The following is a 15,504-nucleotide window of genomic DNA, read 5'->3' as shown; positions in this document are numbered from 1 at the left end:
GTTAAATTTCTGTGCTGCTCTTGTTTTGTAGATGTTATTTTATTTCCTGTAATAAACGTGAAAACAGTCCCAGAGTCAGAGCTCACTGATGGTGAGGCTTATTTCCAAGGCCCAGTTTGCTGAACGTCTGCCGGAGAACCTGAGGGCTGCAGGAAACGGTGCCGCCTTTAAGAGCAGCTCAAGACCCGATTTTTTTACTGCATTTCCGGTATTGGATCATTTCTGCTCAGTCTGCATTTTCTGTGCAGCTGTGTTTTTTCCATGTGTGGGAACAGTTTATTTTTTTTATCTGTGCAGCACTTTGAGCTGTTTAGTATGAAGGCTGCTTTATAAATAAGATTGATTGATTGCTGATGGTCACTGCGACACATCAGCTAGTCCGCCATATTGGAAGTGGCAAGTCTTCTCCTTTTTTCACTTTAAATGTTTTTTTTTTGTTTTTGTTTTCTGTTTTTTACAAACTCTGAACAGCCTTTATGGCTCCAATGTAGTTCCATATACTCCTGTTGGCAGATCGTTTTCACTGGAGCTTCCGTATCCCTTTAAGACGCCTCCTCTGTGGGTGGAGTTAGTAACTTTTTTTGAACTTCGGCTCTTCCTTTCGGTCTTGTATTTAACGGGCTGTCAGTTTAGTAATGTAGTATTTCAGGGACTAAACATGACGTTTCGAGTGGACTGTCTCCTGACCACCGCCGGGCTGCCTCTGTTCCTGGTCGACATCGTTCTGGACGTCCTGGCTGCTGTGGAGTTTTACAAGGAGGGATCGTACCTGTGCCTCGGTGTGCTGCTGGTGCTGCTCATTGGCTCCTCGGTGCTGGTGCAGCTCTACAGCTGGCTCTGGTACAGCTATGATCAGTTTGAGATGAAGACCAGAGTGGAGGAGTCCGCCAAGCCTGGCCTCGGGGTTCTGCACTGGGTCCAGCTGGGGATCTACGTCAGGTGCGTCCAAAGTTCCTCCACAGCTTCAGTTCAGCAGGAGCTTTATGTAACCAGAGGGAGGACCTCGGTTTGTCTTTCTGTAAAACCTTTCACTTTACAGGAAATGGCAGCTGAAGTCCTGCTGTGTAAAAAGCAGGAGGAAAACCCGAACCGGTCCGAGAACAGGCGAACAGAACCGGAGACATGGAGAGCTTCAGTTTCTGCTCCAAACGAGCAGAGTGAAGATATTTACTCAGTTACCTTCAGTTATTATCTTCATTCAAAGAAACGCACGGAATTAATTAAAATAAAAAGCTTTAAATGTGTTTCCTAATATTTTAAAATATAAAACACGCTGAACTTGAAATACATTTATTTTTTTATCGCATTTATTTCGATTCAAACATAAGGTGTATAAAAATACAAATAATTTATGAATAAGTTACAATACCATAAAAAACCCTAAAGTACTGTATTTATATGTTAGTCAGTAAAGTTTTAATAACATAAAAATTACAGTAAAGCCCAAAATATTTCATCTCTGCATCAGATTTTCATTTCAACTTATTTTTATTTTACCAAGAAGTTGGTGTCTGGTAGAAATAAGACCAGCTTGTCCGAAATAACATTTATTAATGTCAACAACTATTTCATATTTTTTATATTTGCATGGATCATTTCTCCTCTGGTGTTTCTGGAGGGCCTCAGCACCATCACCCTAATCTTATCAACACTAATGGGGCTGAAGAGGAAACCTGATGATTAAATTACATTTTTAATTTAGGCCAAAAATCTGTCAGGAGTATGAATAATTTTGAGCTTAACTGAATGTTTAAAATGCAGCTGAAGAGTAAAAATAATGATTTTATTCCTCTCCATCTCATCTTGTTGAGATGTTTTCTGAGTTGTGGTTTCTGAACTTAATCATGTGTTGGAGTAACATGCATTCATATTATGGCCTGTCTCTCTCACACACACACACACACACACACACACACACACACACACACACACACACACAGCCAGTCAGGTGTTTGGTATCAGCTCCTGTTGCGTCATGTGGGAACCTCCGCAGGCCGATGGAGGAAATGTGACGGACGGCTCGTTTCCTGAGTCACGCTGCTGCGTTCTGAGGGAATCCAGTCAAGTTCAACCTGCTCTTGAAACAGGTGGATGATTATTATGAAATCCAGCCAATTATTAACTTGATGGAACCGGTTTCATTTCAGACATGTAGCCGTCATGGAGACGTCTGTGAAGAGCTGCCGCTCCGACTGTGACAGCCAGGAGGAAGACACGGCGGCGTTCCTGAACCAGGACCTGAGCATGCTGCGGATCATCGAGACCTTCTCAGAAAGCGCGCCTCAGATCGTCCTCATGCTCACCGTCCTCCTGCAGGACGGGTCGCTGGAGCCGTTCCAAGGTTCACATTTCCTCTAACCTTTACCAGCATCAGCAGTAAAATCTGGTCATCAATCAGAAAATGAGTCACTCTGTTGATAAAAATGGCATTTATATTAATCTAAGCTGTGAAAGACTTTTATTTTGAAGAGTCTATGTGAAGCTTCCTGTTGAGTTCTCACCTATTTTGACTTTAATGCGTTTTAATCAGAGTTAGGAAAGGATGCATAGTTGGAGAAAACGCCGTTAATTCACTGGTTGCTATGGCGATTTCCTCCTTTTTTGGAGACAAAGATATTTAGATTGTTGAACCTTCAACATCAGAACCTTCTGTGGGCCAAACATCTACAGAGCCCTAAATAACTCTCTGAAACCCAGCATAGCTGGATTAATGGCTTCTGACCCGGCGACCTCTGCAGGGAGCAGCTCTATTGGTTCTGTAGAGAACGTCAGGGAACCCAGCAGCAGGTCAGAGGGAACTTTGTGCTGACGTTCTCCAGAGCAGGGATGCCCCACCTGCTTTCTCTGCATCCTGCTGCCTTTACCTTCATGGGGCCAAAACAGTCAAATAGAAAATCGGTCAGAAAAGGAGGGAGGTGAGTCTGGCATCCTTGAGGTCGGCCTTTCTGCACTCCACACAGTTGCTGGTGCTTCCTGGCAGATTCTCCTCCAAACAGTCAGGACTTTCTCCACGCTCTGCAGGCGGTCCAGTTGATTATCATAATGATAGATCAGGAGTTTGGAGACTGGGTGAGAGGACAGAAGTAGTGGCTGAGTCAACGTAGCGGCTCTGTCCTTTGCCTACAGTCACTTAGCAGTCCCAGATGACAGAAGCCAGTTGGGTCATCTGGGACTATTGAGTATCTATGACTTCCAAGCTTGGAGCAGACGCTTCTGGAAGTGTCTTCTTGTCCCAAAGATGCTGCACAATGATCTTAACTCTGATTGTATGTGGAATAATAAATCCCAGAGGATCGTATTGTTTTGTAAGATAGTGGGGGCTGTGCATAGTTGGTTCAAGACAGTCACTGTTGTACTGCTTGTAGCAAAGTTTGTCTAGCTTGCAGTGCCACAACAGTCCCAAGTGTTCGCGGGTCAGCCATTTGTTGTGTGTGGCTCTCGGATCTTGACTCTTTGGACAGCTGTCATATGACAGCAAGAACATTACTGAAAGATTCCCTGAGTTCAAATTCACCTTCTAGGAATAATCTGTTCAGTCGATTCAGCAGATGCTTGGTGTGATTGTCTGGAGGGTCTGAAAACAGTTCTTCTGGTCCAATGTGTCTCTAGACATGAGTTTATAATTCAACGCTGGCACAACATTGGACTGCACATGGGAGCACTTTCCATCCAGAGATGGTGGGTTCCTGGTAAACTTTAGCATCTCACCACAGGAAACGAAGGAAGAGTTTGTCCTCATCCAGCAGGCATACTTGACGAAACATTCCCTTCACGTTGCTGCTGGTGGCTCCTGCATGTTCTTGGAACCTAAGGAGGTTCCCAGAAGGCTGGCTCAGAGTGTGGGCCCTTGGAGAAGGTGGCCATTGATGCTCTGCTTATTGAAGGTAATTCACTGGTTGCTATGGCGATTTCCCTACCACATTGTGCAACACATTGTGTTGCACAATGTGGTAGGGCTGGGCGATATATCGATTATACTCGATATATCGCGATATTTTCAATTTACGGTAGTTAAAATGGCTATATCGCAACTGTTGAGTATAAATTGTCGTTCAAATAATAAACTTTCGCCGTCAAATTCACTGCGAGTTTGGTTTACCCGACAGCCTATGAATGCACCACTAGTCCCTCGCCCCTCCCAACCTGAACATTTTCTACCAATCACACTGCGGAGAAAACAAACATGGTGACGGCGAGAGTTTGAGGCGATGAATGAGACTGAAACTGAAGAGGAATCAGATGAACTAGTCTAGTTCCGAACAGAATCAATAACTTGGCAGTAGTTTGGATTTTATATGGAGGATGTCGAACAAAATGAGGTAATTTGCGAAACATGTTATAAAACTATTGCGGCAAAAGGCTGAACCACAGATTTAATTCACCACCTAATCAGACTATTTTTTTACATGCCGTTCATAACCAGTAGAACTAGACCGTTAAAGTGAAACCTGGAGACTTGGTAGGATCCACTTAGTGCTATGCAGTGGGAAAAATAGCCACACTGACACAGCGGTGGTAGATTAGCCACCGCTGCTATTAGCCATGCTAACACAGCGGTGGTAGATTAGCCACCGCTGCTATTAGCCATGCTAACACAGCNACACAGCGGTGGTAGATTAGCCACCGCTGCTATTAGCCATGCTAACACAGCGGTGGTAGATTAGCCACCGCTGCTATTAGCCATGCTAACACAGCTGTGACTGATTAGCTAATTTACTAATGATCTGTCAGTTAGTATGTAGGCCGCCCTTTTTATTTTTAAGCTGAACCAAAACACACCTTATTCCACAGCACATCTATTTAAGTTTGTCAAAGTCAAGCATAACTGACCTACTTCCCTCTCCCTCGCTATTTAACTTATTTCTCACCTTGTTATCTAGTCATAGTGTAGATAGTTCATAGCAAAACACTGCATTCCTTTTTATATGGGCTTATATTTAAGTCTAGCAGAGAAATGGAGGCGGGAACCTGCGTGGGTGACATCCTGGTACCAGGAGTCCAGTTTAAAATAACATTGGAGCTCATGTAAGGATATCGTGATATATATCATGTATCGTGATATAGCAAAAATATATCAGGATATTAGATATTCCTCATATCCCCCAGCCCTACAATGTGGTGTGTAATGAACCATGAGTAGTTACTCTCCTTTGCCTTGGCTTTGATGTAACCACCATCAGTGAGCTTGTGGATGTCTTTGGAGTAAATGGAAACTTTCTCTAGGTCTTCTACTGGCCGTTTCTCTGTCCCATGCAGCTGGGGCAGGACAGCTTCTCCATGTGACATAGCTCAGCTTCCGGAGGGTCACTCTTGTCGCCAGGCACTGCTGTGGGGACAGTTGGAGGCGTAACAGACTTGGCCTTGTAAAGTCCATCCTAGCCTGTGAGCTGCTGCAGGTCCACCAGGGAGACTGAGATGTACTGTGCTAATCTGACCCAATCAGCAGGAACATTAAACATCTTTAATGGATGGCAGTGGAATGTCTCTGACATGACAACATTTCTAGGTATGTCAGGCTAAGTTTAGCTGTGAAAGTTTGTTCTAGGAAGACTTGCTAGGTTGTGATGCAGGAGCTACTGAGAGAGAAACCACCATGGATGATACGGCTTCTTGCTGAACTGTGTGGAGTGAGACCTTCAGGCTTCCCTTGAAGGTCCAGGCTGGATGCATCCTAGGAGTATTATATGATCTGGTCTCCAGTACCTACGGTCTGGAGGATGACATGACAGCTTGCTGCTTCCAGCTGGCGGATCAATGTACAGTCTGAACTCACTCGGCATGAGGTTCCCCAGCTGCTGCAGTCATTTGGCTGGTACTAACCTCGTGCAGGATATCCAGATGCTTCCTCTCACATGATTGGCACTTGGCTTTGAGGTTGCACCAGGAAGCCTGATGTTTTCATGAGCATAAAAATAAAGATTGATTTGATGTGATTTCACCTGCTGTGACTGAGTCGAGTAGCCAGAGATCTTTGTGACTTGTGGGACGACGGCGGTAGCAGATTCTCCTGCAGGTGAGTCGACGGTTCGATTCTCGCTCTGTCTGCCTCTGACGTTGTGTCATTGGGCAAAGTACTAAACCTTACCTGCTGGTGGGCCGGGGGCCCAGCAGGGGGCGTCGGTGCAAGGCAGCCTCAGATGACATTTGTTGTGGATCGTTTCTGACCAAATTCTACCACAAAGTAAAGAGCTAAGTAATATAAAAATGAAAAAAATTAATACAGATAAATATTAACCACAACTCCTGAAAATAGTCTCACAATAAAAATGACCAAGTTTTTATTCGGCAAAGCCATGAACTACATGAAGTAGATCATAATTATGCATTGCTGTGAATAGAGATTAGCTCCTCAAATTAATGTAAAATATTCATAATACTTGACCAAACGGTGCGTAGATGCATCTCTAAGGCAAAAAGGGTGAAGCACAAATCATATAACTTACTTCCAACAGATGCACACTGCTGGAGAGCTGGATTAAACTGCTCATCACTCTGATCTGTGAAATATTTAATCCTCAGATCTACGCATTAACGCACTCCGATAGCCACCGGGTGGCGGAAATAAGAACTACAGGTAAAACACCGTGGTAAAGGGAATACTGAACTAGAGGACTGGAAACAAGGAAGTGACAGCCCTGTGCAACGGCTGCTGGTTTCATGTTGGGTGTGTGTGAAGGCAGCTTTGTGTGTGATGACCTCTGAACCTTCTGCATCTCTTCCTCCTCAGTGTTGAAGACCATTGGCTCGCTGTCGGCCGTGGCGTACTGCGTGACCACCTACCACCGCTGCTTACGCTCCTTCCTGCCGGAGAAGAAGGAGCAGTCCATTCTGTCCTCGCTCGTCTTCTTCACCTGGAACCTGCTGCTCCTGGCCGCCCGCATCGTGGCGCTCGCCCTCTTCGCCTCCGTGTTTCCCTGCTTCATCTTCACACACTTCATCTGCTCCTGGCTGCTCTTCTGCTACTTCGCCTGGTGGGCCGACACACACTTCATGGACACCGTGGGGGGGGAGTGGCTGTACCGGGCCACTGTGGGTCTCATCTGGTACTTCGACTGGTTCAACGTGGTGGACGGGAAGACTAGGAACTGGGCCACATTGTACCACTGCTGGATCCTGCTGGACGTCTCTGTCCTCTGTGGCCTGTGGTTCTGGAAGATGAGCTGGGATCCTCCTGACTTTGAGCTGTCCCGTCGGCAGGCGGCCGTCGTTTGGGGCGCCGTGGTCGCCGGCTACGCCTTGGGTTTGGTTCTGAGGATCGTTTACTACACCTGCTTCCATCCAAAGTTGAACAAAGACGAGCTGAGAGGAGGCAGCGCGAAGATGCAGGCCGATGAAGTGGACTCCCCTCCTGATGATGATGGCGGACCTGTCATGTTTCGTTCAGCGCCCAGAACCCCCACCGGGCCGAGCCGCCCGCCGCTCTGCAACAAGAGGATGAAGAAACTGGCTGAGAACTTCTACTCTTCATCCGCTGATGGTGCTGAGGTCTGAGACCTGCAGCATCAGGTTGAACTGGACTTTAACTAGGCCGTTTCTCCTCCAGCATCAGCCTCAGAGACCCGTCCTGCTCCTCAGAACCAGAACCCGACCTGCTGCTTTGAATCCCAGGAGAAGAAAGTCCATCACATCCAGGACAAATGTTCTGGTTCTGGTTCTGCTCAGGGTTCTGGTTCTGGTGCTACATTAGGTTCTCTCTCGTCGGTGGTTCCTGCAGCGTTCCAGGCTCGCTGCGTTCAGCCGGACCGTTTCTGACCCGTCTCTCAGTGCTGGAGGCGGGTCGGAACCACGGGTTCCCAGCCGGGCTTAGAAATATAAAAATGGAATAATTTATTAGTCTTGTTTTCTGTTGTGGATACATTTATAAAAGATAAAATGTTTGTAAAACAGTTAATGAAACTAAACGTCCGTCAGATGAACCTGATTATTTCTGATCACATTCAGATGGAGGCAGAATCAGAGATTCACCGACGGATTGTGATTGTTTTTATTTATGGATTTAGTTTCTTTGTGTTCAGCAGGCAGAAGCTCCAGGCCTCTGGTTGATGTTAGCGTTAGCAGTTAGCATCCCCAGTAACCCTGCACCGTGTTCAGAGCCGACCGTTTCTCTGGCTGCACAACATTCAGATTAAGGTCAGGTCAAAGTTCACCACATGGTGGAAGCAGAGAATAAACTGATTCCCATCAGGCCAGCAGGTTTAGAACCTCCGACCCGGTTTTCTGTGAAATGGACCGATGAACCAGGAGAAGTTCCTCTTCCAGCATCCTGCTGCCAACGTTTCATCCATCCTGTTAGTCGACATGTTTACAGGACAAACCAGCTGCAGGTTGGATTTTCATGGAAAATCTTCATATTTTTGTCGCTTAGAAACGTGCAGAATGTAAAATAAAATAAAATGATGCAGCTCAGAGTTCTGATGTCGGCCCACTGGCAGTCTGCTCCAAATGCAACTTAATTTTATATCTGAAATGTGTATGTAAAATATTTTTATAGAATAAAATCAGACGGAAAACGTTTCTGGAGTTTGTTTCTGTTCAGTGGAGCAGAGGAAGGTGAGCTTCCTGCTCGGCAGCAGAGAACCAGGATGAAACCCGGTTCCTTCTGTCCGGCTCAGCCAGGAAGCCTCAGACCTTCAGGTCCAGGTTTTCAACACCAGCTGCTGCTCGACACAAACTGGCAGGAAACGGAATCTGAAAATACCATCCACACGGTGAAGCATGGTGGTGGCAGCATCATGCTGTGGGACAGGGGCGACAGGTGGAGCTAAATCAGGACAATCCTAAAGGAAAACCTGTGGAGGCTGCAGAAGAGCTGGGACTGGGGTCAAAGTTCAACTTCCAGCTGAACGATGTAAAAATGTTTTCAGGTAGATTGTAACTGCAGGATGTGACATAACTTCCTGTCTGATTAGACAGGAAGCTGATCCGGAACAAGAGAGAGAGTTTCTGCTGGACGGATCCGATTTCTGAACTTAGGCTCCGCCCCCTTTCGTTCTCTGATTGGACTGGTCAGTGGATGTGAAAAGATGTTTGTGCTGCAGCAGAGCTACTTCCAGTCATGATGTGTGAACCAACTGCAGCTGGGAGGAGACGTTTAATGGACTGAACTTATATAGAGCTTTTCCAGTCACTTTGACTTTACACTAGTCCAGTGGTTCTTAACCTGGGTTCGATGAACCCCAGGGGTTCGGCGGAGCCTCTGGAGGTAAAGACGCACTGGGTAAAGTCGTGATGACGCCCCGCTTTGCCATCACTTGCTGCAGAGGATCACGTTACATTGCTGAGCCAATCAGAGGATCACGTTACATTGCTGAGCCAATCAGAGCTGCGGGAAGGAGCTCCTCTCTCAGCAGGGATTTGAACTTGTGTCTTTAATTACTTCAGCAAAACTCACCGTTTTTACCAAATTCTGTAGTTTTCGGTGTACTTCTAAATCTGCTCCTTAGTCGCATCTTTTCGGGGTTGCTACTGCCTCTAGTGGCGTGGGGGTGGTAACACAACTAATATGATTACATTACTAAATCAGAATACCGCAAATTATTTTGTGTGTCGGCGGGGGGAGGAGTAAGAAGGGTTCGGTGAATGCGCGTATGAAACTGGGGGGTTCGGTACCTCAGAAAGGGTTAAGAACCACCGCACTAGAGTCACATCAGTAGGCGTTAAGTGGAGGAGGAAGCTGGAATCGAACCTACAACCTTCCAATCACAAGATGACGACTCTTCCCACGCAGCCACAGTCGCCCTCAACATCATGTTCAATGAAACATCAACCCACAAACAGAGACATGGGAACCAGGAGGAAGGGACGAGGGGAGGTGGGGTGACGAACCGCCAAGTAGTGACTGAGAATGAGGAGGCAGAGGGGGGCCAACGGCCCGGGGCTGATGAGGTCACGGTTACAGGGTTACACTGACACTAAACAATAAAGAAACCAGAGTGATAAACATAACCATAAGAAATAGACATAACTAGAAATACTACTCAGAGCAGGAGGTACAACAAACTCCTGTTATTTAATAAATTATGGACTATTTATTCTTATTAAACATGGAAACCAATATGTAGTTCTATACTTTGAGCTTTTTGTCTTTCTTTCGGTTTAGTTTTGTTTGTATTTCCTCTAATTTATGTTAAGCATTTTAAACTGCCTTGTTTCTGAAAATGTGCTACATAAATAAAATTACATGACATTATGAGGAGCCGAGAGGAGAAAATAATAAAGAAACATGAACTAATGAACCCAGGAGAACCAGCAGCACTGAGGTGAACTAGAAAATAACTGAACCAACTAAAGAGGAACAGAAAACCCAGAACCCAGAGTCCTGACACACACACACACACACACACACACACACACACACACACACACACACACACACACACAGTGAGCCAGTGGAGGTCAGAGCAGCTGACTGACTCCATCAGGGTCACGATCTTCTGACCTGCTGGCCTGATCTGAACCTGCTACTGATGTAAAAAACCTTCAGCTGACATTTGTTGTGAATTTTTCAGATAAAGACAATTACGATTTAATAACAGCATCAAGCAAACATTCAGGAAGTGGGTTTAATCTGGATCTGCAGCTCTGTGTTCGCTGCTGCAGATTGGTTGGATCTGTGAGAAATCTCCAAAATAAACTTGTCAAGTGGTGAAGCTGCGCCCCCTGCTGACACAAATCTGAAAAGCACCTAAAACAACAACACCTGATAAACCTGATTAGATCCATAACAACATGAAACATTTCAAACCTTTCCTTCCTGTGATGTTGATGATCCTGGTAAAAAACACTAAATCTTACCAAATATTTGTTGTCTAGTTTCTGCAGTGCAAACATCTTCAGGGCACTTTGAAATGTGGGACAATTAATTTAAAGGTATCAGCAACATCTGTCAGCCTGTTTACGTTGATAATTGATCTAAAAAGAAGTTCTGTTTCACTGGCAGATTTTTTTATTTATAACAAGTGGGGAAATTTAAGAGAGGAACTAAACATTTCTAGAACAATATTCAGGAGTAATTAATATATAGACACTACCTGAAAGGTGTTTTTAGTCTTATTTCACATGTAATGAAACATTAGATAAAAACATTTGTTGATATTTTGTGCTTTTGCAGGTCATGAAAACCTCCAAACTCTGGTGCGTTTCACCAGGACGGGATGAGGCTGCAGCCAGAACCTCTGGGTCCAAAAGGCTCAGAATGATCCAGAACAGCAGCGTCTCACTTGGGCTGAAGACAACCAGAACCTGGCTGTTCTGGTTCAGAGGTCCAAACTCTGTTTTCAGATGAAAGCAAAGCTTTGATTCCCTTTGGAGGTGTCAGGGTCTGGAGGGAGAGCAGGGAGGACCAGAACCCCCGGTGCTGGTTCTGGTCAGAGTGAAGCGTTCACAGTCAGTGATGGTTTGGGGTGGTACTGTCATTTGCTGGTTCTGGTCCACTGGGTTTTCTGAAGACTGTTTGACTGGCCCAGCCTGTCTAAGCTGGTCGATCAGCGGTACCAGGTCCAGGTCCGTTGAAACTCCTTTGGATGCACAGAAGCTGCGGTTTCCACCTCCCCCAGATGATGGCGCCGTATCTGAGTCCAGCAGGAGATACACACATCTGGGATCTTTCTTTCAGTCATGATCCATTTCTCAGGACCAAAGATGAGTGTCGGAGAGCTGACTCAGCCTTCTGCCGGGAATGTGGACTCAGCTCCTGGTTGGGTGAACGAGGGTCGGATACCGCTGGAGGCTGGGACTCTCTGGTCCAGTTTCTTAAACTGGGACACCATCCCAGTCTGCCAATTCCAGTGTTGCCACAGTCCTCTCTGTGAAAAGATGAGGTCTACAGAGCGTGACAGCCTCACTTTGTTCAGATCCTTCATCTTCTCAGACAGACCTTTGCTACAGACTGCCATCTACTGGGGAGGAGGCTGCTGCACACCAAGAGGGCAGCTGGCTGCAGGGACCCATGGCTGTTCACCAGACCGGAACAAAGATCCAGGCCGTGGAAAGGTTTCCCCTGAAACAACCCAACACATCCACCAGGATGCCAGATTCTGGCAGGTAAAAGTAACCAGGTGTGGGGAGTCTACAGGAGCATCTGTGCAGAGAATGGGCTGGAGATCCCCCAGTCAAACTGGGAGACACCACTGGGAGAGATGGAGAAGGACTGGGCCAAGATCCAGAGGGACTTTAAGATCCAGACCCATAGCAGGTGACGGCTCAGCAGCAGTGATAGATGTAGCGATCCTCAGCGACAGCAACAACAAGAAGGAGCCAGAAAGCTCCAGAAATACCAAGGGCTCAAAGAGGAGAGAGAAAGGATGTTGAGGGTCCAGTCGATGGTCCCAGTGTTCCCAGTGGTCTGAAGAAGAAACGGGTGATGCTTGATGTCAAAGGTCAGTGCTGAAGCTTTAAATCATACATCATATTCTTGTCTCCTGAAAGTATTTAGAACATAGTTATCTTTATTGTCTCACAACAGGGATATTTTTGTGCAGTAGCAGCAAAGTGACAGACAATAAACACAAGTAGATTCATACAAAGATTATAAAGAATATAAAGTCACAGAGCTGGCCCTCCTGATGAGCTGATCTGACCGCTTCCTCTCAGTCGTGGAGAAGCTGCTGCTCTGACAGACACCATGGTAGATGCACCACAGAACAAAGGTTTTCAATAGCGCCCCCTGCAGTCCGAAAGGCATCAGCCTCCTCAGCAGGTAGAGTCTGCTCTGGCCCTTCCTGTAAAGTGCATCAGCATTATGAGTCCAGTGCAGTTTATTGTTCCAGTTTTTTAAGGATTTTTGGGCCCTTTATTTCACAATGAGTTGACAAGAGAGTGACCCTCTGGTCGGACCGCCCTGCGCCGCCACCGCATCCAGGACAGTCCACTCCCTGACCAGTGTTGGTTGTTCTCCAGCAGGTCCTCGTGTTCCCTGCATTGATCAGAAGCTGCTCCTCTGGGACTTTAAACAAAGTCGACTCCGCTGTCTGCAGTCTAAGTCGTCCTCATCTGTGAAGGCCGACTACGGCAGAGTCAAAGGAATTTGACGTAGAAACAGGACTAGATGTTCATTTATGTATTTTACCTGACAAATAATGCAAATATTACAGATGATACAAGGTCACTTTGTGTTTCTGCTGAAATGTCATCTGAACTGTCATCATACATTCGATGTTTTTAATGTTTTTATCTCTAGTTTTCATCTAGTTATTAACTTATTTTTATTTCTCTTTCACACTGTCTATGCAAAGCCCCCCGGAAAACGTCTCAGTTCAACAAATCTATATCTAGGGCTGTGAGAATCCTTGTTAAATGACGTTTAACTGAAGTCCTAAAAGGGGTTTTAATGTTTTTATTTTTTTTATCTTTTTCAAAATGTCTTTCTCTTTCTCACTGTTTATTCAGTGTCACATGCTGTTTTTATTTAAATTATGTAAAGCACTTTGAAATGCCTTGCTGCTGAAATGTGCTATACAAATAACATTTGATTGATTGATATATCAATGCAACACAAACTTTTAATGTTTTCCATAAATTTAAAGAAAATAATCAGCCATGGTTCCATTTTGGTCCAACATGGCTGACAAAGATGGCCAAACGCTGATGTACACTCTAAAAAAAAATAGTTGAACCAACTTAATTGAATTGCTTCTATAGGTGACAAGCAATTAAATTAAGTTTATAAAACTTAATTTATTAAGTTTAACTAATTCAATATATTATAATCATCCAACTCAATTTGTTAATGTTTTAAACAAATTTATTCAGTATGTTTAAGGTAACAGAATTAAGTCAGTCTCACTCAAATCATTTAGTTTGCTTCAAAAACTGGTAAATGGACTGAACTTGTATCGAGCTTTTCCAGTCATTTTGACACTCAAAGCGCTTTACACTACAGTCACATTCACCCATTTGTACACAGATCGGCTAAGTGCCCAGAGGCACATCGACATGAGGCAGGAGGAAGCTGGAATCAAACCTGCAACCTTCCAATCACAAGACGACGACGACTCCACCCACAGATCCTCGGTGGCCTAACTGGGAATCTGTCCCTGCTGAGCTGAGTCATGGTGTCAGACGTGGGATACAGATACGGTACCGAACTTAATTATTTCAAGTAAAGTCAAAGTTAAAAGGTCATTTAAGGTAAAGATTTGTAACTTTTAAGTTAGACTGTATTTAGAGAACACTGTAAAAAGAGTATTATTAGTACTATTAAAATATTTAATTTGGAACTACTTAAAAGTTTGAGTTGACTTTCTGAAGAATTAAGTCAAAGAGATTTTAAATGTTTATTAGAACAAAATAAGTGATTTGAGTAAGAATGACTTAAATTTGTCATGTTAAACGCTCATGAATTAAGTTATAAAAACTTAGCAAATTGAGTTGGATGATCATAATAAATTGGGTTGATCAGATACGAAACTGGCATTGAACTCAATCGTTTTAAGTAAAGTGAAAAGTTCCTTTAGGTTAAAGATTTGTAAGTTTTGGGGGAGGTCTTGGCTTTCTGCTGTCTCCTTGCCAGGCGCTGCATTTACTCTGCTGGAATCTCCTACACCTCCATCTACTTCACAATGGCTTAATACTGAAAGATCATGCTTGAAGATGGAAAAAGTTTTATTAACTGAAAGGTAGTTCAGCAAAATTTACTTACAAGTGGGACATACATAAAATCTCTGCCTTTATAATGCATAGACTGATGTGACTGACTCATCATGTCATGTGACTAAAATGTACAGAATAAATGGGTAAAATGTTGTTGCCTTTTTGCTTCTCAATGCCGTCCGACTCTCTCTCCCCTGGTTTTTTTTTAAATGTATTTGTCTCGTTTTTTTTTTTTTTTGAACATTCTTTATTTAACAGTATTCTGAATCCAACAGATATGCATATGCACATTAATACATGGGCTTCCATAATACCACAAGAGAAAGACAGAAAGAAAGGAAAGAAAAAAAAAGGGGCGGGGGTCAGCAAACGGTTAAATCCAATTCGGCAATTTACATACCATGCAAAAGGCCTTGTCACATGACAGGGAGGTGTACATATACAGTGTATTCCATTAAGAAAGAGAAATATACAAAGGGGGCTGACACATCTTTTTCTAACCTATTGACATCTTTACCCATGTGGCCATCCAAAGTGGGAAATAGCTGGGGTCCATACACTCAGAAAAATGTCCATTTTTACATGAAGTTTTGCTGTTATCTTTTCCATTATATACACATTCTTCAATCTTTCTTTCCAATGTTGAAGGGTGGGAGGTAAAGGCTTTAGCCAGAAAAGAGTTATCATTTTCCTTGCTACTAGTAACAGGATCTGTAATAACTGGGCTTCCTTTTTATCTTCTCTTAAGGTCAAACCCAGTATATAATGCAGTGGGTTCAGTGGTAGTGTAAACTTAAATATTTTTCTGATTTCTGTCTGAACCCCCTGCCAGAATGGAATCAGCACTGGGCAGTCCCAAAAAATATGAGTGTGATCCCCAATCTGATTACAGCCCCTCCACCACAAATTTGTGGT

General features: G+C 44.4%; 1 protein-coding gene across 1 annotated transcript; it reads left to right on the top strand.

Annotated features, from left to right (window-relative positions):
- Positions 1 to 278: 278 nt before the first annotated feature.
- On the top strand, positions 279 to 8,514 carry LOC103130390 (XK-related protein 8-like). The gene is made up of 3 exons (XM_007541775.2): positions 279 to 939; positions 2,148 to 2,341; positions 6,728 to 8,514. The coding sequence occupies exons 1-3, from the start codon at positions 659 to 661 to the stop codon at positions 7,489 to 7,491; spliced, it is 1,239 nt and encodes a 412-aa protein (XP_007541837.1). The 5' UTR covers positions 279 to 658; the 3' UTR covers positions 7,492 to 8,514.
- Positions 8,515 to 15,504: the final 6,990 nt, after the last annotated feature.

Source organism: Poecilia formosa, unplaced genomic scaffold, assembly GCF_000485575.1.
Source record: "Poecilia formosa unplaced genomic scaffold, Poecilia_formosa-5.1.2 Scaffold631, whole genome shotgun sequence".
In the NCBI taxonomy this organism is placed as follows: Eukaryota; Metazoa; Chordata; class Actinopteri; order Cyprinodontiformes; family Poeciliidae; genus Poecilia; species Poecilia formosa.
This window is presented reverse-complemented; position numbering and strand designations above follow the sequence as displayed.